Below are 25,995 nucleotides of genomic sequence, written 5' to 3'. Positions count from 1 at the left end.
GGGAGGTGGGGGGTGGTTGTCGGTTGGGTTGGGGAGGGTGGATGTCGCGTCGCAACTGTGTTGGAAATGTTCAAAAGTGTTCAGAGAGGTTCTCGCAGCGCGGCAGGCAGTTTGCGGGTCAAGCCTTGATTGCGGGGGCAGATCTCCCCGAGTTGGTCTGTGTCATCCCTGCTGGGGAGCCGCTAAACTTTGACAAAAATTCCCAGGCGGCGGCCGGCAAGTCCCTTGTAGCATGATCTCATCATAAGCTTGGGAAGCTTGTGAATCGGACGGCGAGCTTTGCTGATCTGGTGAGCCTTGGGTTCTTCGGTTGAGCGAAACGTCAATTGATAGCTCTCATACATGCACCCTGAATTTCTCTTGTGCTTTCTCTAAATCAACCCATCTCGTTCACCCATCCACCCAATTTGCACCCCCTCTCCATTCTCACATCCCACCATGTCAACCGCAACCAAACGCCTCATCGTCTTCGGCGGCAACGGCTTCCTCGGCTCCCGCATCTGCCGCTCCGCCGTCGCCCGCAACTGGGAAGTCATCTCCATCAGGTACCTTCCCCCCTTCCCTTCCCTTCCCTTCCCTTCCCTTCCCTTCTCCCCCGTATTATCTATCTAACCCTCTCTCCCATAGCCGCTCCGGCCAACCCCACTGGCCCTCCTCCTCCCCACCTCCCTCCTGGTCCAGCTCAGTAACCTGGCAGAAAGGCGACATCTTCAACCCCCAATCCTACCTCCCCTTCCTCCCCTCAGCCACCCACATAGTCCACACCCTCGGCATCCTCCTCGAAGCAGACTACAAATCCCTCCTCTCCGGCCGCCCCTCCCCCGCCAACCCCCTAGACCGCAAACCCGGCGACCCAAGTCCCCTTAACACACGCAGACAGGTAACCTACGAAACCATGAACCGCGACAGCGCCATCCTCCTCGCAAAAGAGGCCGAAAAGGCAGGGGTGGAAGGCTTCGGGTACATCTCCGCCGCTGCTGGAGCGCCAGTCCTACCCTCGAGATATATCACCACCAAGCGGGAAGCAGAGGACATTATCCAACGCGAGTTTCCCAAGCTGAGATCGGTCTTCTACCGCGCGCCGTTCATGTGGGATAGTTCTAGGGCTGTGAGCCTGCCTATTGCTGCCGGGGGCCTGGTCGCGAGCACGGTGGATGGGCTCACGGGGGGGTTGCTCAGGGGGGTGCTGGGGGCGGCCGCAATCAAACCTCTCAAGGTGGACTTGGTGGCTGATGCGGTGGTGGAGGGGCTGGGTGACCAGAGTGTGAGGGGGGTTGTTGAACCAAAAGAGATTGAGGAGTTGGGGACCAAGGGGTGGAGAAGAACGATGCTGTAGAGACAGACCAGAAAGGCGGGCTGTGTGAAGTCAAGTAGCAGTAACTGTATTTTGATCGTTTTGCCATGAGCAGGCGAACACTGGCTGCATGACCAGTTGTTGTAAGATGAATAGAATACCCCACGTCATCGTTGAACTCCGTATCGCTCGTCCAATACTTTTTTTCTTTGATGTAACAACCCCAAAACAATCCAAACTAAACCATAGTTCCCCTCTCAAAACTATCCCGAATCTCGGCCGTGTACTTGTTGTAGAACCGCGCCAGCTTCTGGTTAAACTGCTTGTTCTTCTCGTTAATATACGTCACGTCCCCATTATCCTCCCCATTCCTAGCCTGCCTCTCCCTCCTCTTCTTGAGCGACGCCTCCTCGGCCTTTCTCAGATCCTCCACCAGCCTATCCACCGCCGCCTTGTCAGGTTTATGTCGCGCAAAATCCGTCGAATCCGCCGTGCTAAAAAACGTGCCATCCTTGTCAACAGCAATCATCTCCCCGTCCTCCGTCTCGACAATCTCGAGCGTCCCCTCGGCGGCCGCCTTTTCAATCGCCGCCATCTTGTCGCGGGTGTATTTCTCGACATCGGGCGCGCCCATGCTCTTGAGCTGACGCTTGTAGGCCTTTTCCGACTGGCGCTGGTAGTCGCGGAAGGCGGTGTCGTCCCTGTGGGCGTCCTTCTTCTTGACGCGCTTGTCCCAGCGTTCGGACTCTTCGATCGTCCAGTCCCACGCGCGCTTTCGTTCAAAGTCGCCGCCCGAGTCTTCGATTTCGGCTTTGAGGAGCTTGTGGGAGGCTACGGCGTGCTTGCGGTTTATGGCGGTTAGTTGGGAGGGGTCGGAGGCGAGGCGTTGGGATTCTTTGGTGGCTTCTTTGAGGTTTTGGGTGGAGGAGGATTTGGCACGGGCTTGGAGGGCTTTGAAGCGGGCGAGGCGAGATTGTTGGGTTGAGGTTTGTGACGGGGGTTCTGCTGATGGGGTGGGATTTGATGGTTCTGTTGTTGTTGGTGTGGCTTGTCGCTTGGTGGAGGGTTCGGGTGAGGTTTCTTCCTCGCGGTCGGAGGCGGGGGATTTTCTTTTGGTAGTGGGGGGCATTTTGATGGTTGGGGGGGGGAAAGAGGGTTATGTGGTTGTTTGTTGTTGTTGTTGTTGTTGTTGTTGTTGTTTGGTGATGATGGATGACGGTCGCAAGTCGCAAGTTGGAATCATGGATGAATGGTGGACTTTGTGGGCCAGACGGACGGTTGTTGCGAAAAGAACCTTGTTGGCTTTTGTGGGACCAAAGTCTTGTCGTAACCCTAACCCTTGATGCTTTTGCTTCACCCAAGTCGGGTTCGAAGCTTACAGCGAGCAAAAGGCCCAAAGTTACAGCGGCACAACCGCTGTAGAAGCCGCTGTTGAAGCCGCTGTTGAGACACCATTATGGAACCACATTCAAACACTCTGAGAGACAGGAGAAATATGAATTAGCAGCGTACATCTAATTTTCCATTGAAAATCATTCAGCATATCGGCATCGCAGCTTTGACTTGGGATACCTTGGGCTGTTCAACTTTGAGCCGTTAGGCAGCTGGGCAAGAGCGAGCTTCAAGTTCAGCATCCATCACTTGCCATCCTCTCGAAGGCAACCACCGAAGCACAACTCATCTCTAATGAGCGGTGCTCCAGGCTGAACACCATGTCGACAACCGCAGTCTCTACTCCAAGGACCGAGTTCTTCCAAAAGGTAGGTTGTGTTCACATCAATGCCAGACACTTTGACTGACATTGCAACAGTTGAAGCGGGTCTGTGTGCCTCTCAACCAGTTGGCCGTCCGCTCCCAGGACAAGACAGCCGATGCCAAAGAGATTCTGCAACATGTCGAATCGCTCACTGAACTCTGGTCAACCCAGGCGAGCCAAGATGACAGCATCCTAGACGACAGGCTCGCCGACTATGTCTTTGTCCCTTTGTCGCAAGTCCTCCGTGACAGGGACCAATACCCCATGCGGGTGGTCGAGGGCGTCATCCGTCTACTTAGAGAACTCATACAGCATGGGTGGAAGGTCAAAACATCGGCAGCCCTTTTTCGGCAGCTTTTGATTCTTCTTTCGTTCACCATTGGTGGTGTGCCCGGTCAAGAAAGGAAGAAGGACGTCCCGGAAGAAACGATTATTGAAGGGTTCAAAACGCTGGGAGCCTTGATCACTTCAGTCGACCCTGCTCGGCTTAAAAGATCGGAGATTCCAGGAGAAGACTCCATCCCGGCACTTGGTCACAGTGTCACTGTGATGATTGATGCCGTCACCGAGGATCTTCCTTCTTTGATTCAACTTGAGGCGGTGGCTTGCTTGCGGGCTGTCTTCATCAGCACCAGAGACAACTCTGTTCTTGCTCAGTTTCTGCCTGGCACGGTGTCTGGTCTCGGTAAACGGTTGTCTCCGCCGCTTGAAAGGCAAACTCAAAAGCGAGTTCTTGTGGCTTGTTTGGAAGCCCTCCAGCTTGTGTTTGTCAATGTGTTGGGTGACCTCAAGGTCAGGAGTCTGCTCCGGCAGCTGGAGACAGCCACACCGGCCGCGGAGGAGACAAAATCCGACGGCGACTCAGAGTCCAGGGATATCGAACTAACACCGTCATGGCTGAAAGCAACTGCTGCTCAAGTGAAGATTGCTCTATCTGCGGTTCTCAAGTTGCGAAGTAATGAGTCTGAAGAGGTCCAGCGTGCTCTTTACAGACTATGTATCGCTCTGCTGGATGAGTGTCACGCTTCACTCGCTGACAGTCAATCAATATTGGTCGAGACAGCACTGATGTTGCAGGAGGATGACGCAGCTCAATCAAGACTCGAGACCAGCCTCCAGGACCTCGTCAGCATCTACCCGGAGCTGAGCAACGGCATCAAATCTGCCCTGTACAGCTGGGTCGCGGGCCTCCCAAGAATGATGCAATCCAGCAACGAAAAGACCAAGCAATTGGCTATCAGAAGTATTCTCCGGGGAAGCAAGCTAGCAGTTGCCATGCACATGGACTCGTCAACTCTGGACGATTCTCTGGCTGATTCACTAAGAGACAGCATCATCACTCTGATGAAGGCTTCGAAACCGCAAAAGGTGATTGATGACCTAGGAGCCGTCGATCTATCTCAGCCCACAGACCTCATCAGATCAGGAAATACCGAGTTGGCAACATACAGCCCTGTCATTCTTGGCTCTGAAGGCCAAAAGGCTACTCGAAACGAGCTCGGCTCCCTCATCTCTCAGATCGGGCCTTCGAGTCTACAGGTCAAGCTCGCAATCTCTATGCTCAGCTACGTCCGCGACTCGGATGAACCCACAACACAGATTGCCTCCTTCTGGCTCGCCTTTCAGCTCCTCAAGTCGAGCTACGCCCAATCTGCCGACATGGACGAGCTCTTTGACTTTTCTGCCCTGGGAGAGACCCAGCAGCAAGACGAAGCCTTCCAAGAGCTCTACGACTTTTCCACCTCTGTTCTCGCGTCCCGCTCTGACTCTGTCGAACCCCCCCCCTGGCAACTCGAAGCCCTCGCCCTCGAGGTCACCGCGTATTATGCCACCCGTCTCGAAGAGGACTTTCGCCCCGAGCTCATCGACGTCTTGTATCCTGTCACTACCTTTCTCGGGTCAGAAAAGCCTCAACTCAGGCGGCATGCGATCACTACGTTGAACATTCTCGCCTCTTCGTGCGGGTATGGTTCCGTGTCGGAGTTGATTGTCGACAATGCGGATTACATGCTTGATTCTGTCTCCCTACGCCTCAATACTTTTGACATAAGCCCTGCTTCGACGAGGGTTTTGACGATGATGATTAGGCTGACGGGGCCGAAACTGGTGCCGTTTTTGGAGGATACGGTGCAGGCTGTTTTTGCGGCGCTGGATAATTATCATGGGTATCCTGTTTTTGTTGAGGGGCTGTTTGATGTTTTGGGGGAGGTCGTGGCGCAGGGGGTGAAGTCGGATGTGTTGCTTCTTGCGGGTAGTGACAGCGAACCTGCTGTTGATCATAAGAAGAGGGGTTACCGACCTCAGGGGGTGGAGGGGATTCTGGAAACGGTGGGGAAGCATCTTGCGAGAGTGGAGGAGTCGAAATCAAGGGCTGAGGAGCCGTTTCAGCCTGTCCCGAGAAAGGCCTGGGGTCCGGGGAGGGAGAAGAGGAAGGAGAAGTCGTTTGTTGAGGAGCTGGAAGCTGCTGAGGATGATGATGATGATGAAGAAGAAGAAGAAGGAAAGAAGGAGATGGAGGAAGAGAAAGAAGCTGTCCAGACGCCGACGTATCAGTTGCTGACTAGGATACTGACGCTGACGCAGCACTATCTTACCTCTCCTACTCCTACCCTGAGGAAATCACTCCTGGATCTTATTACAACCGTTACACCTGCCTTGTCCCCGTCGGAGGATGCATTCTTACCGCTTGTGAACGTGATCTGGCCGGTTTTGACCACGAGGTTGCATGATCCGGAGCCCTTTGTTGCGATAGCGGCTGCTAAGGCGTTGGGGGGGCTGTGTAAAGGGGCGGGTGACTTTTTGGGGACGAGGTTGAGGACTGTGTGGGGAGAAAAGGGGCAGGGGTTGAGGGCTTGGATGATCAAGGTTAAGGCGGAGGCTATGGGTCAGAAGAAGGGGACGAGAAACAAGGGGAGGGGGTTGATTGGTGGTGTTAGTGGTGGTGGTGGGAATAGAAGTGAGGGGGGAGGGATTATGATTCCTACTTCTACGGCTTCTACGGGTTTGTTGTCATCCTCGATTGGAACAGGGGGACTGCTCAACCTTGATTTTGGCAGTGGGCCGACTACATCTCCTGATAATGGGGGGATGAAGATGGTTTCCTCGTCGTCGTATACCACACCTTCAGGGGGCGGGAGGTTTTCACAATCTACGCGGCTTTGGGAGGCGGCGCTTGGGTTGGTGAGGGATGTTGTTTCCTATGTCAAGGTGGAGGATGAGATGTTTGATGAGATTTTGGAGTTGGTGATTGATGTCTTGCCTGGGCAGAAGGAATTAAAGGACGCGATGGAGACGGTGAATGGGGATGCGGTCTGGTTGGGGTTGTATGAGAGGGGGTTGCTGAGGGGGTTGGAGGTTAAGCAGCCGGTGATGGAGGGGTTTGGGTTTGTGAGGGTGGAGGTTGGGGGAAGGTAGAGAGGTGTAGTTGAAGTTCTGACAGCTTTGAGGGCATCTCTACGAATAGGTACAAGTGACGGTCTTTCTTCACAAGAGTGTCATTCCCCAGAGTCGAGTCTGGTTGTTGCACATGGCCTTACATCCGGGAACGTGGAGAAATCCCGGCGTTACGGGCGCCGGCCACCTGTCGTCACTTCTAACGGTGACCATGTGAATCGGACTGGTGTTAACGCCGAGATGCGGCAGGTTGATTGAGGTATGATGTCAATGGCTCAATCGTATTTCTTGGGTCGTGGGGTGGTGGCATCTGGACTTGTTCCATTGCATCATGAAGAAAGAGGTGCCCCATACATAGCGCGGGTGACGAGATAAGCTGGTGTCTTCACAAGTCGGGAAGAATATGTTGGCTGGAACTCCCGGGGGAAGCTGGGGTCCACGACACAAGTCCCTTCACAACGGCCACAAGCTTTTCTCGCATTCTCGCATGGTGTTGCTTGATTCTGGGTGGTGGTGCTTTCTCTTCTCTTCCAGGTTCTCAGAGAGGTTTGCGTACGTCCGATTCTCCTATCACTTAGTTGCCGTTCGAATCATCACTCTGGGATATGATTATCAGAGACTAGATTGACTTGACCGGTTGAGCAAACACTTGGTTCATGATCCAACACTTGAAAAGGAAGACGGAGAACGAACTGCCAAAGACCGTTTCTGGTTCAGTGAGACGTGGTAACCTGACCATCAAGAAGTAGCCAGCTCGACACTTCATAGACCGAACGCTTTGGTTTGGTTCCATCGATCGGCAGGAAGGGTCCTGTCAAGATGGAATGGCATTCGAACTGGCAACCCTGGCGGGGGAACAGCGGAGACCTGGGGTCCTGTCAGGATAGTGTCATTGCATCGTCCAAACCTTATATCCATCTCCGACCCACAGAACACTCGACCGGCACCTTTGCCCTGATAACAGAGATCTACTCGGTCCCTCCGAGAGAACAAGTCTGTGATCCGGCCCAGAATGGAAACCGGAGGGCATTTTCTAGTCCTCCCCGTCTACCAACCCAATCCCGACGGCGGACGACTTGTACGGGGGCCAATATCAAGAGTTCACCAATCTATCTTCTGCTATCTTCCATGCCAGTAAACACCAGTATAGCGCCAAGGGGTTTTGGCTTGCTAGATTCCAAACCATAATTCTCGTTATCATTCTGGTGGCGGCATCACCATGGATACTAATAGCCCGCTATCCCCCTCCTTGTCTGCTCTGCTGGCCTTCCTCGCTCAGGCCATTTATGTCACAATTTTTTTGTTCCGAGACCACCCCAACAACCACGCTCATCAAAAGCAAGAAACGACGACATGACTACACCAGACGAGGCCGGCACCAAGGCGATAGCGCGGGGCAATGCTTCCCGCTCCAGCAGCCGGGACGAGGAGATGGGGATACTGACCCCGGTCGAGAACAACCAGCTCAAGAAGTCCCTCAAGAACAGGCATCTTCAAATGATTGCCATGGGTATGTCCCCAGCTTGCGGACGGTGGTACTGTTCTGACAATATCGTTCTCTTCCAGGTGGTGCGATTGGCGCTGGTCTCTTCATTGGGTCTGGGGCAGCGTTGAGTGCAGGTGGACCAGGCAGCGTGGTGAGTGCATTTATCTTGTTAACAGAGCCGACTCGAGCTAACTTTTCTCCAAGCTTATATGCTACACTCTCATCGGAATAATGATGTTGTTTACTTGTCAGGCTCTCGCCGAGCTCTCGGTCGTCTATCCTTCCAATGGCGCCTTTTTCGAACACTGCTTAAGATTTCTCGACCCAACATGGCAAGTTCACTGTTATTTTTATACGTGATAGACTGGTGATCGCTAACTGTCATGTCTCAGGGGCTTTGCCATCGGCTGGGGCTACGCTCTAACCTGGCTGATCATCCTTCCTTTTGAGCTTATTGCGGCCTCGATCACGATACAATTTTGGAACGACACAATTAACATGGGAGTATGGGTGACGGTGTTTCTGGTAGTACTGGCATTTATTCAAATATTTGGAGTTCGAGGATATGGCGAAGGTTTGTGTCCCCACTAGAGCACAGCAAGGAGCTCGCGTTCTGACACGAAAACACAGTCGAATGTGTCCTCAGCATCATCAAGATCATAGCCTGCAGCGGCTTCATCATACTCGGCATCGTCATCAACACGGGCGCTGTGGGAAGGCAGGGATACTTGGGCGGCGAATACTGGAGCGACCCGGGTGCTTTTAGGAACGGCTTTGAGGGCTTTGCCAGCGTGTTTGTGATCGCTTCTTTCTCTTTCGGCGGCACCGAACTGGCCGGTCTCGCGGCGGCCGAATCAGAGAACCCCGAGAAGTCGGTCCCCAAAGCCTGCAAGCAGGTCTTTTGGCGCATCTCTTTCTTTTACATTCTCAACCTATTCATCATGGGCCTGATTTTGCCATCCGACGATCCCCGACTCCTCGGATCAGAGGGCGCCAACAGCAAAGCATCACCATTCGTTTTGGCGATCCAGGATGCTGGAATCAAGGTGCTCCCACACATCATGAACGGCGTCATCACTATCGCCGTCATCAGTGTCGCCAACTCGTCGTCGTTTGGTTTCACTCGCACTGTCCAGGCGATGGCTCAAGTTGGCATGGCACCCACTTACCTGGCCAAAATCGACAAGCAGGGCCGTCCTATGCGTTGCACCATCGTGCTCCTCCTGTTTGCCTTGATTGCGTATGTCGGGCTGGCACCGAACGATGCGGGTATGAAGTTGTTCGACTGGCTTCTTGCCGTCACTGGCGTGACGTATTTCTTCATCTGGGGCTCGATTTGCCTCGCGCACATTCGCTTCCGGAAGGCTATGGAGGTCCAAGGCTTGTCCCTTGACCTGGTCCCATACAAGCCATCAGGTGGTGTCTGGGGAAGCTGGATTGCCCTCATTTTCAACGGCGTTTGTCTCGCAGCCGCCTTCTACGTCTGCGCCAAGGTCTGTTTTTCCATCTTCTTGTCCTTCATCATAGTGATATCTGCTGACTCTTTTTGTTGATAATAGCCTAAACCAGGTGCTACTGCGGCGGAAACGGCTGAGAAGTTCTTCAAGGGCTACCTGGCCGCACCAGTGATGTTTGTTCTCTGGCTCGGGTGGAAGGTGAAGACGGGAGAGTGGAGGCTGCAGACGCCTCTGCATGCGATTGATCTCAAGACGGATGCCAAGTTTAGGGATCCGGTCAATTTCGAGCCTGAAGAAAAGAACCCCTTACGCAAACGCATGTTGGGAGCCTTTTTCTGAGCTGTCGACCATCTTTTCTTTTCCTCTTGTTGATGATGATGTACATGGGCAAGCATTTGGTACAGAGCGTTGTTGTGTGTTGGAATGTGGGCTTGTGGGGATTTTATGACTGGATACCATATTTTGCATGATGTCTTGTGGTGAGAGGGAATCGCCCGTGGCATCTGGTTTGGGAGATGATTAATGTGAAGATGAGACGTAGTTATTTTCTCGGGATGAAATCTATATAGACTAGAGTACGCACCTAATCAGTCATGTCCAAAGCTATATCGGTTTGTCCTTTTTTGAGTCTAAAAGCGTATACAATATCAGGCCGCGAGATGTTAACAGTTTGATGCGTTGGTTGTGGTGGAGGTGTTTCGTTGATGTGGCTCCTTCTGAAGTGGCCCGTCGTCCCCTGAAAGTGGCCCCCCATGAACTGGGGGTCTGGGGAAATGCCAAGCCATCCCTTGCCAGCTGGCTCCACCTGAGTTGTCCGTGTGCAGTGAGGTGTAAGCACTGACCTGCCTGGCATTGGCGTTGGCATTTGTCTGTCTTTCAGGCGGTACTTGTACCTGGATGAGCAGCACGACAAACATCGAATTCAGCCTCTGTCTCCCAAAGCAAACGTTTGTCGTCATCCTCGAGGATCACTCAAGATTCAATATCTGCTGAACCGACCACTGCTCGGCCATGCGGCGCGTAGCGTAGGCAGCAACCCCTCCCCCGCGAAATCGAATTCCCCATCGATGCCCTGAAAGTCGCTTGCCAGCCAAAACCTGCTCCGCCCAAGTCCACCCTCTCCCTCCCACCCCCCCCGCGAACCAGTCGCTCCCCGTTTCCGTTCGTCGTCTCCCGTGTCCAGCTGTTTCCCTCCCCTCTCACCGCCCCGGACTGTCGACCGCCCCCTTTTTCTCGGTCCCGACCGCCCTGAACCCGTGTTCCCCGATACCTCGTAGCTTCACCAAACACACGCTGCTGTCCATCGGAGGAATTTCACGGTCATGGCTTCGTACGGCCAGGCGGCGGTGCCGGCAGCGGCACGGCCCGCAGTACCTTACGGGGCACCCGTACCAGGGAGCGTCCCCGGCGCACCACCGGCGGGCACCTTCTCCCCCGGCACCAAGATCCAGGTCGGCAACCACCGCGTGGTGATTCAGAAATACCTCTCCGAGGGCGGCTTCGCACATGTATATCTGGTCAAGCTGGCCGCCCCCGTCAACGGGACCGACCTGGCCGTGCTCAAGCGGGTCGCCGTCCCGGACAAGGAATCGCTGCGGGGGATGCGCACCGAGGTCGAGACCATGAAGCGCCTGAAGGGCCACAAGGCCATTGTCACGTATATCGACTCTCACGCATCGGAGCTGCGCGGCGGCGGGTACGAGGTGTTTTTGCTCATGGAGTACTGCAACGGCGGCGGGCTGATCGACTTTATGAACACGCGCCTGCAGCACCGGCTGACGGAACCCGAGATTCTCAACATTTTTGCCGACGTTGCTGAGGGCGTGGCCTGCATGCATTACCTCCGACCGCCGCTTTTGCACCGCGACTTGAAGGTCGAGAATGTGCTAATCACCATGGTTGGGTCTGTCCGGAAGTTCAAGCTCTGCGATTTTGGTTCGGCGGCGGCACCGCGCGCGGCTCCCCAGACGGTGGTCGAGTGCAGGTTGATGGATGAGGATGTTCAGAAACACACCACGATGCAGTACAGGAGTCCGGAAATGGTCGATGTCTACAGGAAACAGCCGATTGACGAGAAGTCGGACATTTGGGCGCTCGGCGTGCTGCTGTACAAGCTTTGCTATTATACCACGCCTTTTGAGGAGCAGGGACAGCTTGCTATTCTGAATGCCAGTTTCAGATATCCTAGTTACCCTGCCTTTTCGGATAGGCTCAAGGGACTTATTGGTGAGTTTTTTTTTTTTTTTTGTTTTATTTTGGGGGGGGAGAGAAGGTTGGAAAGTTGACTTTGGAAGCTGATCTTGGCTAGGCTGGATGCTGCGTGAAAGTCAGCAGGCCAGGCCGAATATTTATCAGGTACTCCGTGAGGCCTGCAAAATGCAGGGCCGGGAGCCACCAGTCAAAGATGTAAGTCACTTGTTGAGATTGAAGAGTGAAAGGCGGTTGCTGACTCAGACATCTAGATTTACTCGGGGAAGTCGCAGGGAGACCCTCATCAGCATAAACAGAGTTCATCACTACAGCAAAAGGTCACGTCGCCGCCTCTTGTTGGCGCCGTGTTTTCTCCGAAAGCCACTCAGGAACAGCAGGTCATTCCCGAGATTGAGCGCATGAGGCGAGGCCGAGTGCCGGCTGCCCAGCCCAGTGCTCCGACAACAGCAACAGTCACGTCACCCAAGGTGACGAATGGAGATCCCTTTGCCGCGCTTGATGCGAGGCCAGTAATCAAGGGCGGGGATGAACTGTCATCAAAATTCCCGTCTCTTGATCAGTTTTCGCTTCTACATGACCATGGGTCCAAATTCGACTTTGACCAGGGGTCGCCGCAATTACCCAAGGATCTGTCAACAAGGGTGGCGGAGAAGTTGGCAGATGAGGCTTTCCAGATCAAGCCCTCGCCTTCGCCAATTCCAACGCAACCAAGCCAACGGCAGTCCATTGACGGAAGCAGAGCCAACCCCTATCCAGCGGCGGCAGACCCATCACGGGTGTCTCCTCCGGTCAAGTCTGCCTCTGCGCCACCAAAACAACCTGGGGCCAGCCGGGCGTCAACCATCATTTCCAACACCCCCGAGCTGCAGGCAATTTCTTCACCCCCGCAGTCTCTTTACCAGCCAACTCCTAAACCAACCATGGTGTCGACTGGCACCATGACATCGCCACCGCCGGCGGAAGGACCCTCGCCGTACCAAGTGTATCGATTCCCACCTGCTGATGGTCACCGCGCAGCCAGTGTACCCAGAGCTCCAGAGACAGGTCTCGGTCTTGCTCCCTCGGCGCTCGGAGATCCAGCAGCTCGGTCAGTTTCCCGGACGCCATCATATCAAGGCACATTACAGGCCGGCCACGTTCGTCATCCTTCTTCCTCGAGGCCGTCACTAGAAGGCGGACGACCAAGCCTGGAGAACCTTGCATCACGCCCAAGACCAATCAGCACTCACCTCGAATCCAACCTGGACTTTCTCCGCGAAAAGGAACAAGCCCCCTCTCCAAGATTTTCCCTCGACAGGAGCCGCCCGTCGACCCCCAAACTGGAGGAAGACAAAAACATTGCCTCCAACGTTGACTTTCTCCGCTCTCTCGAAGACCCGGAACCGGCCAAGAAGGACAAGTCCCATAAGCACACGAAGCGGGGGAGTCTGTCTTCCATCGGCGCCGGAGCGAAGAATATCCTCGCAAGCAAGTTTGGCGATGCGTTTAAGCGGTTTGAAGGCGGGAATTCCTCCTCTGGTCCTATCGTCCGGACGCCGTCTCCGCTCAAAGACCTCGACCGTCATGATGTTTTGACTCCCATTACGGGATCGGTAGCCACGGGCGGGCATAGCGATGATGATCATGACCAGGATGAGATGACGCCTGAGATGAGGCGCGAGCAAGAAGCGCAGATGCTCGCGCAGGAGGAGGCCAGGGTTGCTGCCGCGCAGGCGGAGTATAGACAGCGAGTTGCGCAACGGGGCAGTGGTTCAGGGGGGGGTGGTGGTCCAGTCCCGCCTCCTAAACCAGCTGGGGGAGGGGGAGGGGGCGGAGCGTCAAGGGCGCAGGCGATACAGAGCAAGGTGCAGAGTTTGCTGGATGAGAGCAATCGGGGTGCTGTTGTTAGGACTGCGCAGGGGTATGGACAGCATACTGATCGGCCATCGACATCATCATCGGGGGGGGTTGGGGAGGAGAAACCGCCGTATGTGCCGAGGAAACCGGGCAGTATCATTGGGGATAAAGGAGGGAGGCCGGGGACGAGTTCGGGTGGGAAGGCGTTGCCTGCGCCGCCGCCGAAGCCGGTGCACTTGGGACAGCAACAGGCGGGTGGAGGGATGATAAACAGGCCGGCTTCGCCTGTTAAGAGAGAGGCGTTGTTGGCGGTGGATTTACCGGGGAATGGGGGGGCTGCGTTGCTGAAGATGACGGCGGGGGAGAAGGAGGATTATATTAGGGATTTCCAGAAGAGGTTTCCGGATTTGCAGATGGTGGAGAGGGATTTGGGGAGGGAGGGCGGGAGCTAGATGGTGTTAGGGGGAGTGGTACATGATGGGTAGATAAGAGGGGTGGTAGAGGGGAAGGTGTATCATGATCAACAAGGTGTTAATGAAGATGAAAGAATTTTATATACAACAACGATGAAAAATTGGGTATAGAATGGAGAGACGTTGGGGGCGAGCGTATGTACCTGGTGGTAATGTATGTCTCTCTCTCTCTCTCTCTCTCACACACACACACACACACACAACAGAGCTTTGGTTTTATACAGGCATTTATATGAGCAGCATTTTTGGATGGGTGGACTTGGATTTTTTAGCCAAATATTGCTTTTGATTTCAGAAGATGCCCGAGATATTTGTAGGTGGTTCAGGGGCCGATAATGAGAAGCTTGCCGGTCGTTTACTTCAACTCTGGAAACGGGAAATATGGTTACTTCTTGCCTCCACCACCAAGAAAACTGGTGAACCAGGACAGGGCGGCCGAACCTGAGGGGGTTTCTTCTTGTTGATCGGCAGAAGAGGAGCCGGCGGGTTTGCCTTGGCCGGCTTGGGGTGGGTAGTCCTTGCCGGAGACGGTGAATTTGGGTTCGCTTTTGGGGGGGTTTGTTAGCTTTGTCATGCGTGACGATTTATTGAGAATATTGCAATGGATGGGCAACGGCTGTGAGATGGGGGTTGTGTGTATCATGGACAGGATGGATGTGAAAGGGGGAAAGGGGGAAAGGGGGAAAGGGGGAAAGGGGGGGGGGGGAAGGAGGGGAGATGAACATACCAAGTACACCACTTATCCTCGGGAACAGACCCGAGAACGGAGGGGACGTGGGAGCCGCAGCCTCGCCAGGATTGCTTAGCTATACCATCCTCAATGTCAGCAATCATCAGGGGTCTGGATCCAACAAAGTCCTGACAAGTACTAACAGCAGTTGGGGCAGGAAGATCCGAAGCACATCTTGTCTTTTGTTCTCGTCTTTTGCTTGCTGAGTAAAAGTTGACTGGGTTGAGGGGTTTACAAAAAACAGCCAGCTCTCCAAACCGAAAAAAAAAAAAAAAAAAGATGGGATGAAACGATCAGCTATATGTCCAACTTAAGCTCAGCTGAGATATGAAACCCCAGGAGGATAAGTTCCCGTCTCGCTCTTCCAGAAAGCAGTCGCCGACTTACCATATCCCGCTTTCTGGGGGCCAACGCCGGCCCCACTTATCCCGTCCCTCCACATCGCCGACCTGCCTAACCTTGCCCTTCGGTGTGAGTGGGTCCGTTTCTGGATATCTCCGGCCGGGGACCACCAGCGGGATGTCGGGCATCATTTTGTAGCACCGACATCATATCACTCTGGTCCATTGATTCTGAGTTTGTCAGCTGTACAAGTCGCCGTCAGGACACCAACAGACACTACACAATCGCCGACTCAGCGGCAAGCATGGAGCAAGAGATACAAGAAATGTAACATCGCGTCAATTTACACATTACTTTATACAGTAACAAGTCGTATATCCATCCCCAACCCACCATCATTCATCCCCCTTTTCCATCCATCCGTCCGGTGCCCCTTTTTATACATACAGACATAGCCCCCGGCCGCCCCAACGAACCCAAAAAACCACACCCCCCCGACCGGCTACCCAAAAAATTCATTTCAGCCACCCTAAGCACGGGTAGTCATCTTCTTGGTCCCCTTCTTCAACTCCCTCTCGCGCTCCTTCTCAAGATACTTCTTCTGCCCCTTGGCGTCCAGCGCATTCAGCTCAGCATCGCGCTTGGCCTTGCGCGCCTTCTCCTTCTCAATCGCGCGCTCCTCAGCCTTCTCCTCCTCCTCGGCCTTCTGGATCTTCTTGATCATGGCCTCACGGACCGCCTTGACCTTCTTGACAACCTCGGGCCGGAAGTGGGCCGACTTGGCGAGCTGGTCAGAGATGCGGAGGAAGTACTGGAAGATGGGGACGAGGTTGGTGTAGTCATTGTTGGAGGGCAGCGAGTAGCGGAGGAAGATGCGCTTGCGGGGAACCGTCTCATCGAGCCTGTTTGGGTCCATGTTAACCAAAGCTCAAGTACAAGGAGTGCAGCCAGGAAACTCACGTCTTGGGCTGCTCAACAGGTTGGTCAGAAATGATCAGATACTCAAAAGAATCACCAGCGTTCTCGGCAGCCTTGATGAGCTCAGGGGTCAAAAGAAGGTCGGTAATCTCGGCGCTCTCGCTCATGACGGTCAACCACTGGGGAAGCTTGGGGTGGTCCTTGGTGACGGTAAGAGACAGGTCGTAGCGATCATCGCGAACTTGCTTCATCTGGTCCTTGTGAACAAGAGCCCAAACAAAGTTGTCATAGGTGCTCTTGTCCTTGGCCTGGAGCTCGCCAGCGCCGGGGATAGAGGGCACAATCTGGGTCTCTCTTCCATCAAAGGGATAGATGGTAGCGTCACAGACATCCTTGGGAGCGGGGAAGCTGTCCCAGAAGAATCCAAGAGCGGCCTCGAAGATGGAGGTGAGCGGGTTGAAGCGCTTGACAAGAGTAAGCTTGACATCGACGAAGGCGACGTTGGCACGGCCAGTGGCGTAGGTAGCAAACTCGAAGAGACTCTTCTCGCGAATTTCAGCCACCTTGGTCTCAGAGGACGGAATCCCGTCAAAGCCCACGGAGGCGAACTCGGCGGCAAGGGGAGCGTTGTTGGCCTCGATCCATTTCTTGGCCTTGGTGCGGTTGCGGCCAGCGCCGAAGAGGTGGAAGAGGAGGAAGAGGCCAATGATGGAGAGAACGATGCCCTCGCCCTTGAACTCAGAGAGGGAATGGCGCTCGTCGAGGCGGTACCACTTTGTGTAGGGGCGCAGTGTCTGCGCGGGCTGGGCTCCAGTCAGGGTGTTGGAGACGGGAGTAAAGGGAATTGGAGATGGCTCGGCGCCCTCCTTAAAGTCTGCAAAGTCTTTGGGAGACCGTTAGCTGCTGTCTAGAGTAACGGCCACGGTTTCCATCTCGGGCATGTGCGCGCAATGGATACTGATGGACTCACCGGAATCACCGCCCTTGACAGGGTCGGGGTTCAATGGCTTCTGGCCTCCAAAGAGGTTTCCAATAACGTTCGCCATGGCTTGTCGCGTGCGGTGGTCGGCGATTTGGGTGAGGTTGCGTCGAAGCAAGAAGTTCGTGTCGCACCCCAAGGCCTGACAAATCCCCTGACGTGTGCAATTGGGAATTGAATGTGGGGCACCCTGCAGGAAGCACGGACGTCAATTCAACGCTGGATGGCGCTATCGAGCTATGCTTATCGCTTTTATCAACCTCTGGGCATTTGGACTCAATCCTGAATTACAAGATGAACGCTTTCTGACATATCTCAGCGGTTCTTTGAAGGTCTGAAAGGTCCAAGATATGGCAGAGCAAGACGACCACTTCCATGATGCCCCTCATGCCCCCCTCCCAGAGTGAGACAGGCATCAGCAAAGTGGGAGATCTGGTGGGGCAAGGGTCTCCCATCTCGGTTGCCCTTAGCAACCCTCCACAGCACATAGACGAATGACAAGGCTGAAGCCCGACTTTTAACCACGAACCATCAAGGTGCTTTACGAATCTATACAACGGTTCCAATATCAAAAAGAACAATGTCACGCACCACCACACTTCGGAAATATGGCAAATCCGAGAGGAAGACGAGGGCTGAGCAGTTGTTTGAAGCATTACCAACAAGCCCGCCCACGACGAGAAAGGCCAAGGTGGAAGTCGAATCACATGAGGTCACTCGGATCACAAAACAGCTGGTATCGGTGACACTCGACGAGAAAGTGGTAATTCAAGACAATGAGGAGATCCCTTCAACAACACCAACCCCACCGTCATCACCACCGCCACCACCACCCCCCGAACAGCAGCCATCAACACCCAAGCAACCACAATCTCCTCCCCCAAGACGAAGAATAGCACCAACCCCCGTACCAAAAGACGAACCAGTCCCCGGTCGTCTACCACAAAAACCATCACAGCCCTACTCAGAAGAAGAAGACTCAACCTTCCACTCCGACACCTCCTCCACCTCATCAACCCTCCGCACCCTCACCTGGTCCGAAATCTGCCCCCCCTCCAACACCATCGAGAAAATCGCCGAGGCCTCCTACGCAGAAGTCTACCGCATAACCAACACCCTCGGCACCTCCATCATCAAAGTCATCCGCCTCGACTCCCCCATCAAACCCCAAACCAAAGCCCAGTCCCGCTCGGGTCTGGTAGACGAAGAACCCCACACCGACGAGGACATGCTCGGCGAGCTCCAGATATCCGAACGGCTAGCCGACATACCCGGGTTTGTAATCTACAAAGAACGCTACATCGCCCAGGGCAAAGCCCCCAGATCACTCCTCGAAACCCACCAAGCCTTTTATCGTCGGGAGAAGAGAAAAGATCCCGACCGGCTGCAGTGGTACCCCTCCCCAAGCAGGTACCTCGACGAAACCAGATTCCTCGTCGTCGAGCTAGGTGATGCGGGCACGGCGCTGGAGGATTTTGAGATTACGACTTCAGAACAGCTATGGGATATTTTCCTTCACACTGCGATTGCGCTTGCCAGAGCAGAAGATTTGATTGAGTTTGAGCATAGGGATCTTCACGAGGGGAATTTATGTGTGAGGCAGGCCCGTCCCCCTCTGTCGCCAGGGTCAGGGTATAGATTCAACAACTCTGGCTTAGAGGTCACGATACTGGATTACGGCCTCTCGCGGGCTTCGGATCCGGACCGTCCAGGGGGGAAAGTGTTTATGGATTTGGAAAAGGACTTGAGCATTTTCACGAGCGAGCACGCGCCGCAGTGTGAGGTTTATAGGGGGATGAGGAGTTTTTTGCTGAGGGGGGATAGGGGTATTTTGGGGCCCAAGTATCATACTACGGCTTATGAGTTGCCGGCGGGAGCGGTGAAGAGGAGGAAGGGGAGTAAGAGGAGGGTTGATTGGGGGGGGTATTATCCTTATACCAATGTGCTGTGGTTGGATTATATCTATGGGTGGATGGTGGAGAATTTTAGGGGGGAGGCAAAAGTGCTGAGGGGGTGGGAGGAGGAGACGAGGGAGTTGAGGGTTCATCTTGATCCTGGGCAGCCGAGGGAGGTGATGAGCTTTGGGGGGGCGGGGGAGGTGGTGAGGTTTGCTGTGGAGGCGGGGTGGGTTGGGGAAGGGCAGCTGATGGATGGGGGGGGGAGTTATTTGAGTGGTGCTGGGGCGGGTGATGGCGGTGAGGACAAGAAGGAAGAGAGTGAGAGTGAGGAGAGTGAAAGGGGGAGCAGGGGTGAGGAGGAGGAGGAGGAGGAGGAGGAGGAGGAGGAGGAGGAGCAGGAGAGGCAGTCAAAGAGGTCGGTGAGGCCTTGTAGACGACGACAAGCTTGAAGGAGCCATCAATGTTTTGGCGCCGGCTCACATTTCCCAACTGGGAATCTACATTGGACACACCTGGACGTGACGGTGGCGAGGAGAATAGGGGCTTGTTGTTGCGATATCGGAAGCATTGCTGCGTTTACATTCATGTTTGAGACCATCAAGAAACGATATACCCACATTTTTTGTACATATATATACTTATAGATATATATAGATATAGCGAGACAGCATAGCGTACACACTGGACATGGCAAAGAGGACAGGGTAGGAAGGTGTTACTTTTTACAAACACAGACGATGTCCATCACGGTTCAGCTAGAGTTACCTCTGGCGCGAAGATACGGCAGTTGTGGGATGTCATCAACCAAAGACGGCTACCATTGGCCCGGATAGCAGCCGGTCGATAGGGTGTTGTTGAGAGGCACCGGCTGGGTGGGCATCCCAGTTTTTTGTCACTTGCATGACAGGGAAGAGCCGAGAGGTGGCATGCTGCAAGGCGCATTGTTTGTGATTTGTGATTGCAAGGTTAAAAATATAAGTTGAGGTGGAATAACCATGGCCATGAGAGAAAGAACTCGGAAGGCTCGGGTTGGACAGAGATTGGCAAGGGCTGGTGTTGGTGAGATGTTGCTGAGTGAGGATGTTCCTCACAAATTCTGGGCATCAGCTCACTGGTGTGACGTTGTTCTTGCTCCGAGGTTATTTCCGCTGACTAACACCGGGGTTAGGGTTCTGTACTGGCATTGATTCGCGCTCTGCCGTGGCCAAGCCGGCGACTTGGCAGAATCAGGCTTAGCTCAACGTTGGTAGCCGCCCGGGGTCGAATCATCTCTTTCAACTTCACCTCTTTTTCTGTGTCTATTTCCTGCTCTCTACATCGGCCTTCCTTCCCTCATCATGCTACTGTCCGATACCTCCGACCTCTCTCCTCTCGAGGGCCCAGCCTTCGGAATTATTATGCTCGACATCTGCCAAGCCGCATGGAAGGAAGCACAAGAAAAACTGCTACATCGACCTCCCTGTTCTGATATCGGCCGAAGTGCAAAATCCCCTCCCTCACTCCGCGCAAGGTGACGACAATGTGTAGAACAAACAATTCTTGCGCGGACTTGACTTGGCAGTCACAGTAAAACGTGCTGATGATTTTCCATCAATGGCCAACCACGCTTCCCCAGCTAGTCGGGTCTTGGACATATGCGGACAAGTATTGTGCTACTTTCGGGAGGTTAACCACGGAATATTCCATGTTGTGTACAGCACCAGGACAATCAACCGTTGGAGGAACTCTTCCGGTTAGGAATCTTACGTTAATTTTTGCTATGTGTCAGCAGGGTGAGCATTCTTTGCATCCCGTGATGATGATACCCTCAGTTTGGAATCATCTGCAGCCGACCCAACGATCTCCTGTGTGGCTTGCAAATCCAGCCGTCCAAGTCGTCGTCGATCTCACTTTGCTAGGGTCTAACTGAGACTGTGGTACGTGTGTGGGTGATCCCTACCTTGTTGAGCACACCATTGAAGTTCTACCACCGCCCATCACGATGTACCTGCATCTGCCGTAGATGCCTCGCCTTTTGGTTGCTCTCGAACCATGAGAAAAGATAAAATCTTGGAATGATGAAGCTCCATATCAGTTCCACTGCGTCATGCGTTGCTCTCCCCAGCTGTGGGCAGATTCTGGATCCCCGATGCTCGGAAACCGAACGGCAGACAAAGCAACCGCTTTCAGGGATCATCATCGCGGGTTCCGCTTCCTTGCTTGTTCTTGAGCTTGCAAATCGGGCTCCACACCTCTCCGGCTTTTCGAAGTGACGACCACTCTCGACCGCTCGATATGCAATGCAACTGCGGATTCTCTGTTGCAACGAATATTATCTGCCATATTGAGGGGGGGGGGTGGGGGCACAGTGTATGTACCGAGACAGACCGCGCAGGATGCCAGCAGCACGGGACTTCAGAGTGTCATTCCTTCATGTGTGTGATAGATTCCGAATACGACTGGTGACTTGGTTTTTGATTCCAAAAGCTGTCAACGGGTTCGCAATGTTTCGACATGCGAGCGTGCGATACCTACCCCGCACATCCATCCATCTTAACGGCTGGCATGGCCTTGACCGCATGCTATCGACATCGGACGAGAGCCGCTCAGCCAAGAAGCAGGTCCCCGGGCTGCTTAGTCTATTTTTTTGCCCCGATCATTCTACGGGGGCTAGCACCCTAAAGCTTTTCGAGTACCGGCTGGGGGGGGGGGAGGGGGACGGGGGCAAGTCGATGCTGACGTATGTTGAGGAGCCCGAGTCTCTTGATACGGGTCCCAGTTGGTTTACCGTCTTTTTTTCTTCCGTCTCCGTAGCAGGTCCTGCTTGCTCATCTCGTTGTTTTATATCTACCTTTTTCTTACTTGATGTTGTTGTTGGTCTCACATCATGCTGAGAATGGTTCTGCAAGGCAGCGTAGGTAGGTAGGTGCTGTGTGATGATCCGGTGTGGACCCTTGATGCGGCTCCTTCGGTGTGTGTGTGCACTTTGGTTGTATGTACCTCCAACAACAACCAGCCTTGTGGAAATCAGATGAGCCCGCAACGCGCCACATCCACACAGTGAGGGTACAAGCATGAGCTTTTCTCGGCGAGATACACCACACCCCGGCTAAGGACGGAGTCCAAGTCCGGACGATTGGGGCCGTGTGTGTTGCTGAACAACAACAACTCTCTGTTGTCCACCCCGGTATGTGCTTCCCGCTTTTTTTCTGAGAGGGTACTTGCACTTCTTTGTTGTTGTGCGCGCGCACGCACGGGTGACACACACATTGTCTGTGGTTCCCGTGCGGGCGGAAAAGTCTCGCTTTTTTCGAGGATCCAATGAAAGGGGTGGTGTCATTCTTTTTCTATTTCGGCCTCTGGACTAGTCCCCGCTGTCTGGGGGTCCCCGGGCCGATAGAGGTGACGAGGACCTGGCACTTACACAAGAATATCGGTTCCCCGGTCACAAAATGGACGTTGGTATTTTGTGATCGAGCTTGCAACCTTGGCTTCGAAGGGACCGGACCATTGATGGGCCCACGGATCTTGTGATCATGTGGCTCTCTACCCGGTAACCATGGGTCATGGATGGGGGGTGGGTGGTGGCTAGCTGCCCGTTCGACTCGCCGAACCTCCCTCTCCGGGAAAGGCCATAGCTTCACACACACACACCTCTTCCTCGTCCCTGTCACTCATGGTTGCAGTCTTGCGGAAGGGGGACACGGAGGATTTGGGGTAGGTGATATTGTTGGGTGGTGGAGGCAAAAAAAAACATGTTGATCAGCATACAGTGCCCTTTGCCGGGGGGCGTGGGGCAGGCAGGACCAGGACTTCAACGGCCAGTCCGTCGACATATAAGTAACGCCTCCCCCGTCATCGTCATGAGCTTCTTTGGTTTTTGGGAGAACCATCCATTCTCAGTCAAGACACACACAGAATCAGCCGACGCCGGGGGCAACTTTATTCTGTCGTATCACACCCCCCTTACCCCCCTTTTTTTTTCTTTCTGTTGTTTCTATCTCAGACAAGTCCGAGACATACATATAGGACATTACATACATACGATGCACGGCGGCGGCAGCAGTATGAAAAGGCTGCTGACGTGGGCCACCCTCGTGGGGTCCATGTCGGCGGTGACAAAAGCGGCATGCCCTTTTGCTGATCCCAACTACCACCTCGCCAAGAGGGACGAGGGCGCGAGCCAGCAGACGGAGAATATTCTCGAAGAGTACGAGGTTGACGACAGCAATGCTTACATGTCGTCCGACGTTGGTGGGCCGATGGAGGACCAGAACAGCCTCAAGGCTGGGTACAGGGGGTCTACCCTGATGGAGGATTGGATCTTTAGGCAAAAGATTCAGCATTTTGATCATGAACGAGTGAGTTTGTTTGACTTTGGTCATGTGTCTAGGTAGGGGAACATGTAATGTGCTGACATTGAAATTAGATCCCCGAAAGGGCTGTTCACGCTCGTGGTGCCGGTGCTCACGGTACCTTCACCAGCTATGCCGACTGGAGCAACATCACGGCTGCTTCCTTCCTCGGTGGAGCTGGAAAGAAGACTCCCGTCTTCGTCCGGTTCTCGACCGTTGCTGGTTCCCGCGGCAGTGCTGATACCGCTCGCGATGTCCACGGGTTCGCTACCCGCTTCTACACTGACGAAGGAAACTTTGACATTGTCGGCAACAACATCCCCGTCTTTTTTATCCAAGACGCCATCCGCTTCCCCGACTTGATCCACTCTGTCAAGCCCAGCCCGGACAATGAGGTCCCCCAGGCGGCCACCGCCCACGATTCGGCGTGGGACTTCTTCAGCCAGCAGCCCAGCACTATGCACACTCTCTTCTGGGCCATGTCCGGCAACGGCATCCCCCGCAGTTATCGTCACATGGACGGCTTCGGCGTGCACACCTTCCGCTTCGTCACGGACGACGGCAACTCCAAGCTCATCAAGTGGCACTTCAAGACCAAGCAAGGCAAGGCTTCTCTGGTCTGGGAAGAGGCCCAGGTTCTCGCTGGCAAGAACGCCGACTTCCACCGTCAGGATCTCTGGGACGCGATCGAGTCAGGCAACGGTCCAGAGTGGGAGCTGTCCGTCCAGATCGTCGACGAAGAAAAGGCCCTCGCCTTTGGGTTTGACCTCCTCGACCCCACCAAGATCATCCCCGAGGAGCTCGCCCCGTTGGTTCCCCTCGGTATCATGAAGCTGGACCGGAACCCGACCAATTACTTTGCCGAGACGGAGCAGGTCATGTACCAGCCTGGTCACATTGTCCGTGGTGTCGACTTTACCGAGGACCCGCTTCTCCAAGGCCGTTTGTTTTCGTACCTTGACACGCAGCTCAACCGGAACCAGGGCGGGCCCAACTTTGAGCAGATCCCCATCAACAGACCCGTCTCGCCTGTTCACAACAACAACCGGGACGGGGCGGGACAGATGCTTATTCATAAGAATGTTTACCCTTATACCCCTAACACTCTCAACGGGGGGTACCCCCTCCAAGCCAACCAGACGCACGGGAAAGGGTTCTTTACGGCGCCGAACAGGATCGTGGATGGGAAGCTGGTCAGGGCGCTGTCGCCGACGTTTGATGATCATTGGTCGCAGCCGAGGTTGTTTTACAACTCGTTGACGAGGGTTGAGCAGCAGTTTTTGATCAACGCTATCCGGTTTGAGGCATCTCACCTCAAGAACGAGCAGGTGAAGAAGAACGTGTTGGAGCAGATCAACCGTGTGTCAAACGATGTGGCGAAGCGGGTTGCGGTGGCTCTTGGGCTTGAGGCGCCGGCTCCGGACCCGGCATTCTACCATAACAATGTCACGGCTGGGCTTTCCATCTTTAACGGAACCCTCCCCACGATTGCGACTTTGAGGGTTGGCGTCCTTGCCTCGTCTTTCAATGATGGGTCGCTTGCTCAGGCGCGGGAGTTGAAGGAGCAGCTCAGCAAGGAGGGGGTTGTAGTCACTGTTGTTGGCGAGGTTCTCAAGGAGGGGGTGGGTCAGACTTACTCTGCTGCTGATGCCACTGGGTACGACGCGGTTGTTGTGACGGATGGGGCGGAGGGGTTGTTGACTGGAGGAAAGAACTCTCCGTTGTTCCCTGCCGGACGGCCGGGGCAGATCTTGGTGGATAGTTATCGTTGGGGGAAGCCGGTCGCTGCTGTGGGGGAGAATGCCGGACAGGCGTTGGAGCAGACGGTTGGGGTGAGTAGGGGGCAGGATGAGGGTGTTGTTGTTGGGGAGGGGGTTGAGCAGGTTGTGAAGGGGGTTGAGGAGGGGTTGAGGGTGTTTAGATACTTGGGGAGGTTCGCTGTTGATGAGGGGGCAGAGTAGAAGGAAGAGGAAAAGGGAATGGGTTCATGATTGTAATGATGTTGGATTATTGTTTTTTTTTTTGTTTTTTTTTGGGAAAAAGGATGGGTTGGGCTAATATTCGATTCGCGGTGTAGATAATTTTTATGAGACTTTTATTCTTTACTCATGCTTGTTTACTTTATTGTCTGTGTGTGAGTTACCTTTGCTTGGTCTCAAGTGTGAGAATCGAATGTGGGCAGGTCTTTTTGATCCTCAACAGAGAAAGAGGAAGGAGCAAGCCAACCACGGTATATATATTAGTTCCCTTTTCTCTCTTTCCAACAAGCAGCTTGAACAGCTTGACCAGGGCGCCACTTGTGGTCAGGACAAATGGTCAAGGTGTAAGAGCTGCTGTTAACCCCCCAGGCCGGGGGCTTGCATTCGATAGCCCCCGAGTCCGATTCCGGAGTAAAGCCCCTCGAGGGGTTTTCGTAGCTGGCCACCCTACAAAGGTTGGCCGGTAAGCTTTTGCTCTTTTTTTTTTTTTTTTTTTTTTTTTTTTTTTTTTTTTTTTTTTTGTGTGTCGAGGGGGCTTGTGTTTTCGACTTTTCTTTTGGTTCAGTTGGGTGGGGTGATAGGGAGGATGGCATGTGGTTGTTTCGTACTTGTGATGTGGTTGGACTGGGAAGGTGGTGGTTGTTTACATTTGGCTTGGGCGTTGCTGTGGAGGGCTTGGTTTGGGGTAGCGACTTTTCGACCAACTTGGGGATCTCTGAAGACGAGACGGTCTCCGCCTGAATGTGATACGACAAGGTAAGCTTGTAGTTGACTCTGTCACCTTAGGTACATATACTGCGGAAGTAATCTACAGATGCGAGGTTGACGGGTGGACGTCCTACTTCGGAGGACGCATACTCCGTAAACACAGAAAGTTCCGAGCATGTTACTTCGTAGTAGGTTGAACAC

At 54.1% G+C, this 25,995-nt stretch overlaps 9 protein-coding genes across 9 annotated transcripts; 6 read left to right on the top strand and 3 right to left on the bottom strand.

Annotated features, from left to right (window-relative positions):
- Nucleotides 1–121: 121 nt before the first annotated feature.
- QC763_0103830 (uncharacterized protein) lies at nt 122–1,336 on the top strand (the record flags this gene model as incomplete). The annotated part of the gene is made up of 2 exons (XM_062906429.1): nt 122–545; nt 628–1,336. The coding sequence occupies exons 1-2, from the start codon at nt 439–441 to the stop codon at nt 1,334–1,336; spliced, it is 816 nt and encodes a 271-aa protein (XP_062761482.1). The 5' UTR covers nt 122–438.
- Nucleotides 1,072–2,423, bottom strand: syf2 (Pre-mRNA-splicing factor SYF2; the record flags this gene model as incomplete). Its single annotated transcript, XM_062906428.1, has 2 exons — nt 1,072–1,249; nt 1,534–2,423. The coding sequence occupies 2 exons, from the start codon at nt 2,421–2,423 to the stop codon at nt 1,072–1,074; spliced, it is 1,068 nt and encodes a 355-aa protein (XP_062761481.1).
- Nucleotides 2,424–3,006: 583 nt separating this feature from the next.
- QC763_705120 (uncharacterized protein) lies at nt 3,007–6,464 on the top strand (the record flags this gene model as incomplete). Its single annotated transcript, XM_062915517.1, has 2 exons — nt 3,007–3,054; nt 3,105–6,464. 2 exons carry the CDS (start codon nt 3,007–3,009, stop codon nt 6,462–6,464), a joined length of 3,408 nt encoding a protein of 1,135 aa, XP_062761480.1.
- A 1,696-nt stretch (nt 6,465–8,160) lies between these two features.
- On the top strand, nt 8,161–10,020 carry QC763_705110 (uncharacterized protein; the record flags this gene model as incomplete). Its single annotated transcript, XM_062915516.1, has 4 exons — nt 8,161–8,261; nt 8,322–8,503; nt 8,560–9,422; nt 9,489–10,020. The coding sequence occupies 4 exons, from the start codon at nt 8,161–8,163 to the stop codon at nt 9,723–9,725; spliced, it is 1,383 nt and encodes a 460-aa protein (XP_062761479.1). The 3' UTR covers nt 9,726–10,020.
- A 131-nt stretch (nt 10,021–10,151) lies between these two features.
- AKL1 (Ark- serine/threonine protein kinase) lies at nt 10,152–13,885 on the top strand (the record flags this gene model as incomplete). Its single annotated transcript, XM_062915515.1, has 3 exons — nt 10,152–11,612; nt 11,695–11,792; nt 11,849–13,885. The coding sequence occupies exons 1-3, from the start codon at nt 10,709–10,711 to the stop codon at nt 13,883–13,885; spliced, it is 3,039 nt and encodes a 1,012-aa protein (XP_062761478.1). The 5' UTR covers nt 10,152–10,708.
- A 244-nt stretch (nt 13,886–14,129) lies between these two features.
- QC763_705080 (uncharacterized protein) lies at nt 14,130–15,033 on the bottom strand. Its single transcript, XM_062915514.1, has 3 exons — nt 14,780–15,033; nt 14,634–14,712; nt 14,130–14,451 (listed from the first exon to the last, which is right to left on the bottom strand). Exons 1-3 carry the CDS (start codon nt 14,808–14,810, stop codon nt 14,292–14,294), a joined length of 270 nt encoding a protein of 89 aa, XP_062761477.1. The 5' UTR covers nt 14,811–15,033; the 3' UTR covers nt 14,130–14,291.
- A 410-nt stretch (nt 15,034–15,443) lies between these two features.
- On the bottom strand, nt 15,444–17,267 carry QC763_705070 (uncharacterized protein). The gene is made up of 3 exons (XM_062915513.1): nt 16,867–17,267; nt 15,939–16,779; nt 15,444–15,880 (listed from the first exon to the last, which is right to left on the bottom strand). Exons 1-3 carry the CDS (start codon nt 16,940–16,942, stop codon nt 15,508–15,510), a joined length of 1,290 nt encoding a protein of 429 aa, XP_062761476.1. The 5' UTR covers nt 16,943–17,267; the 3' UTR covers nt 15,444–15,507.
- A 188-nt stretch (nt 17,268–17,455) lies between these two features.
- QC763_705060 (uncharacterized protein) lies at nt 17,456–19,222 on the top strand (the record flags this gene model as incomplete). Its single annotated transcript, XM_062915512.1, has 1 exon — nt 17,456–19,222. The coding sequence occupies one exon, from the start codon at nt 17,456–17,458 to the stop codon at nt 19,220–19,222; it is 1,767 nt and encodes a 588-aa protein (XP_062761475.1).
- Nucleotides 19,223–21,613: 2,391 nt separating this feature from the next.
- On the top strand, nt 21,614–25,238 carry CAT3 (catalase). Its single transcript, XM_062915178.1, has 2 exons — nt 21,614–23,113; nt 23,182–25,238. Exons 1-2 carry the CDS (start codon nt 22,508–22,510, stop codon nt 25,066–25,068), a joined length of 2,493 nt encoding a protein of 830 aa, XP_062761474.1. The 5' UTR covers nt 21,614–22,507; the 3' UTR covers nt 25,069–25,238.
- The last annotated feature ends 757 nt before the right edge of the window (nt 25,239–25,995 follow it).

The sequence above is a fragment of the Podospora pseudopauciseta genome (assembly GCF_035222475.1).
Source record: "Podospora pseudopauciseta strain CBS 411.78 chromosome 7 map unlocalized CBS411.78m_7, whole genome shotgun sequence".
Lineage (NCBI taxonomy): Eukaryota > Fungi > Ascomycota > Sordariomycetes > Sordariales > Podosporaceae > Podospora > Podospora pseudopauciseta.
This window is presented reverse-complemented; position numbering and strand designations above follow the sequence as displayed.

What these genes read in the sequence shown, in the direction of transcription:
- QC763_705080 (XM_062915514.1), bottom strand. Translation starts at nt 14,810, where the DNA reads ATGTGCTTCGGATCTTCCTGCCCCAACTGCT. An exon ending in ATCTTCCTGCCCCAACTGCT is followed by an intron (nt 14,713 to 14,779) that starts GTTAGTACTTGT and finishes AGGATGGTATAG; the next exon opens with CTAAGCAATCCTGGCGAGGC. An exon ending in GAGGATAAGTGGTGTACTTG is followed by an intron (nt 14,452 to 14,633) that starts GTATGTTCATCT and finishes CCCCCCCAAAAG; the next exon opens with CGAACCCAAATTCACCGTCT.
- QC763_705070 (XM_062915513.1), bottom strand. Translation starts at nt 16,942, where the DNA reads ATGGCGAACGTTATTGGAAACCTCTTTGGAGGCCAGAAGCCATTGAAC. An exon ending in TGTCAAGGGCGGTGATTCCG is followed by an intron (nt 16,780 to 16,866) that starts GTGAGTCCATCA and finishes GGTCTCCCAAAG; the next exon opens with ACTTTGCAGACTTTAAGGAG. An exon ending in CCTGTTGAGCAGCCCAAGAC is followed by an intron (nt 15,881 to 15,938) that starts GTGAGTTTCCTG and finishes GGACCCAAACAG; the next exon opens with GCTCGATGAGACGGTTCCCC.
- CAT3 (XM_062915178.1), top strand. Translation starts at nt 22,508, where the DNA reads ATGTTGATCAGCATACAGTGCCCTTTGCCGGGGGGCGTGGGGCAGGCA. An exon ending in AGCATTTTGATCATGAACGA is followed by an intron (nt 23,114 to 23,181) that starts GTGAGTTTGTTT and finishes CATTGAAATTAG; the next exon opens with ATCCCCGAAAGGGCTGTTCA.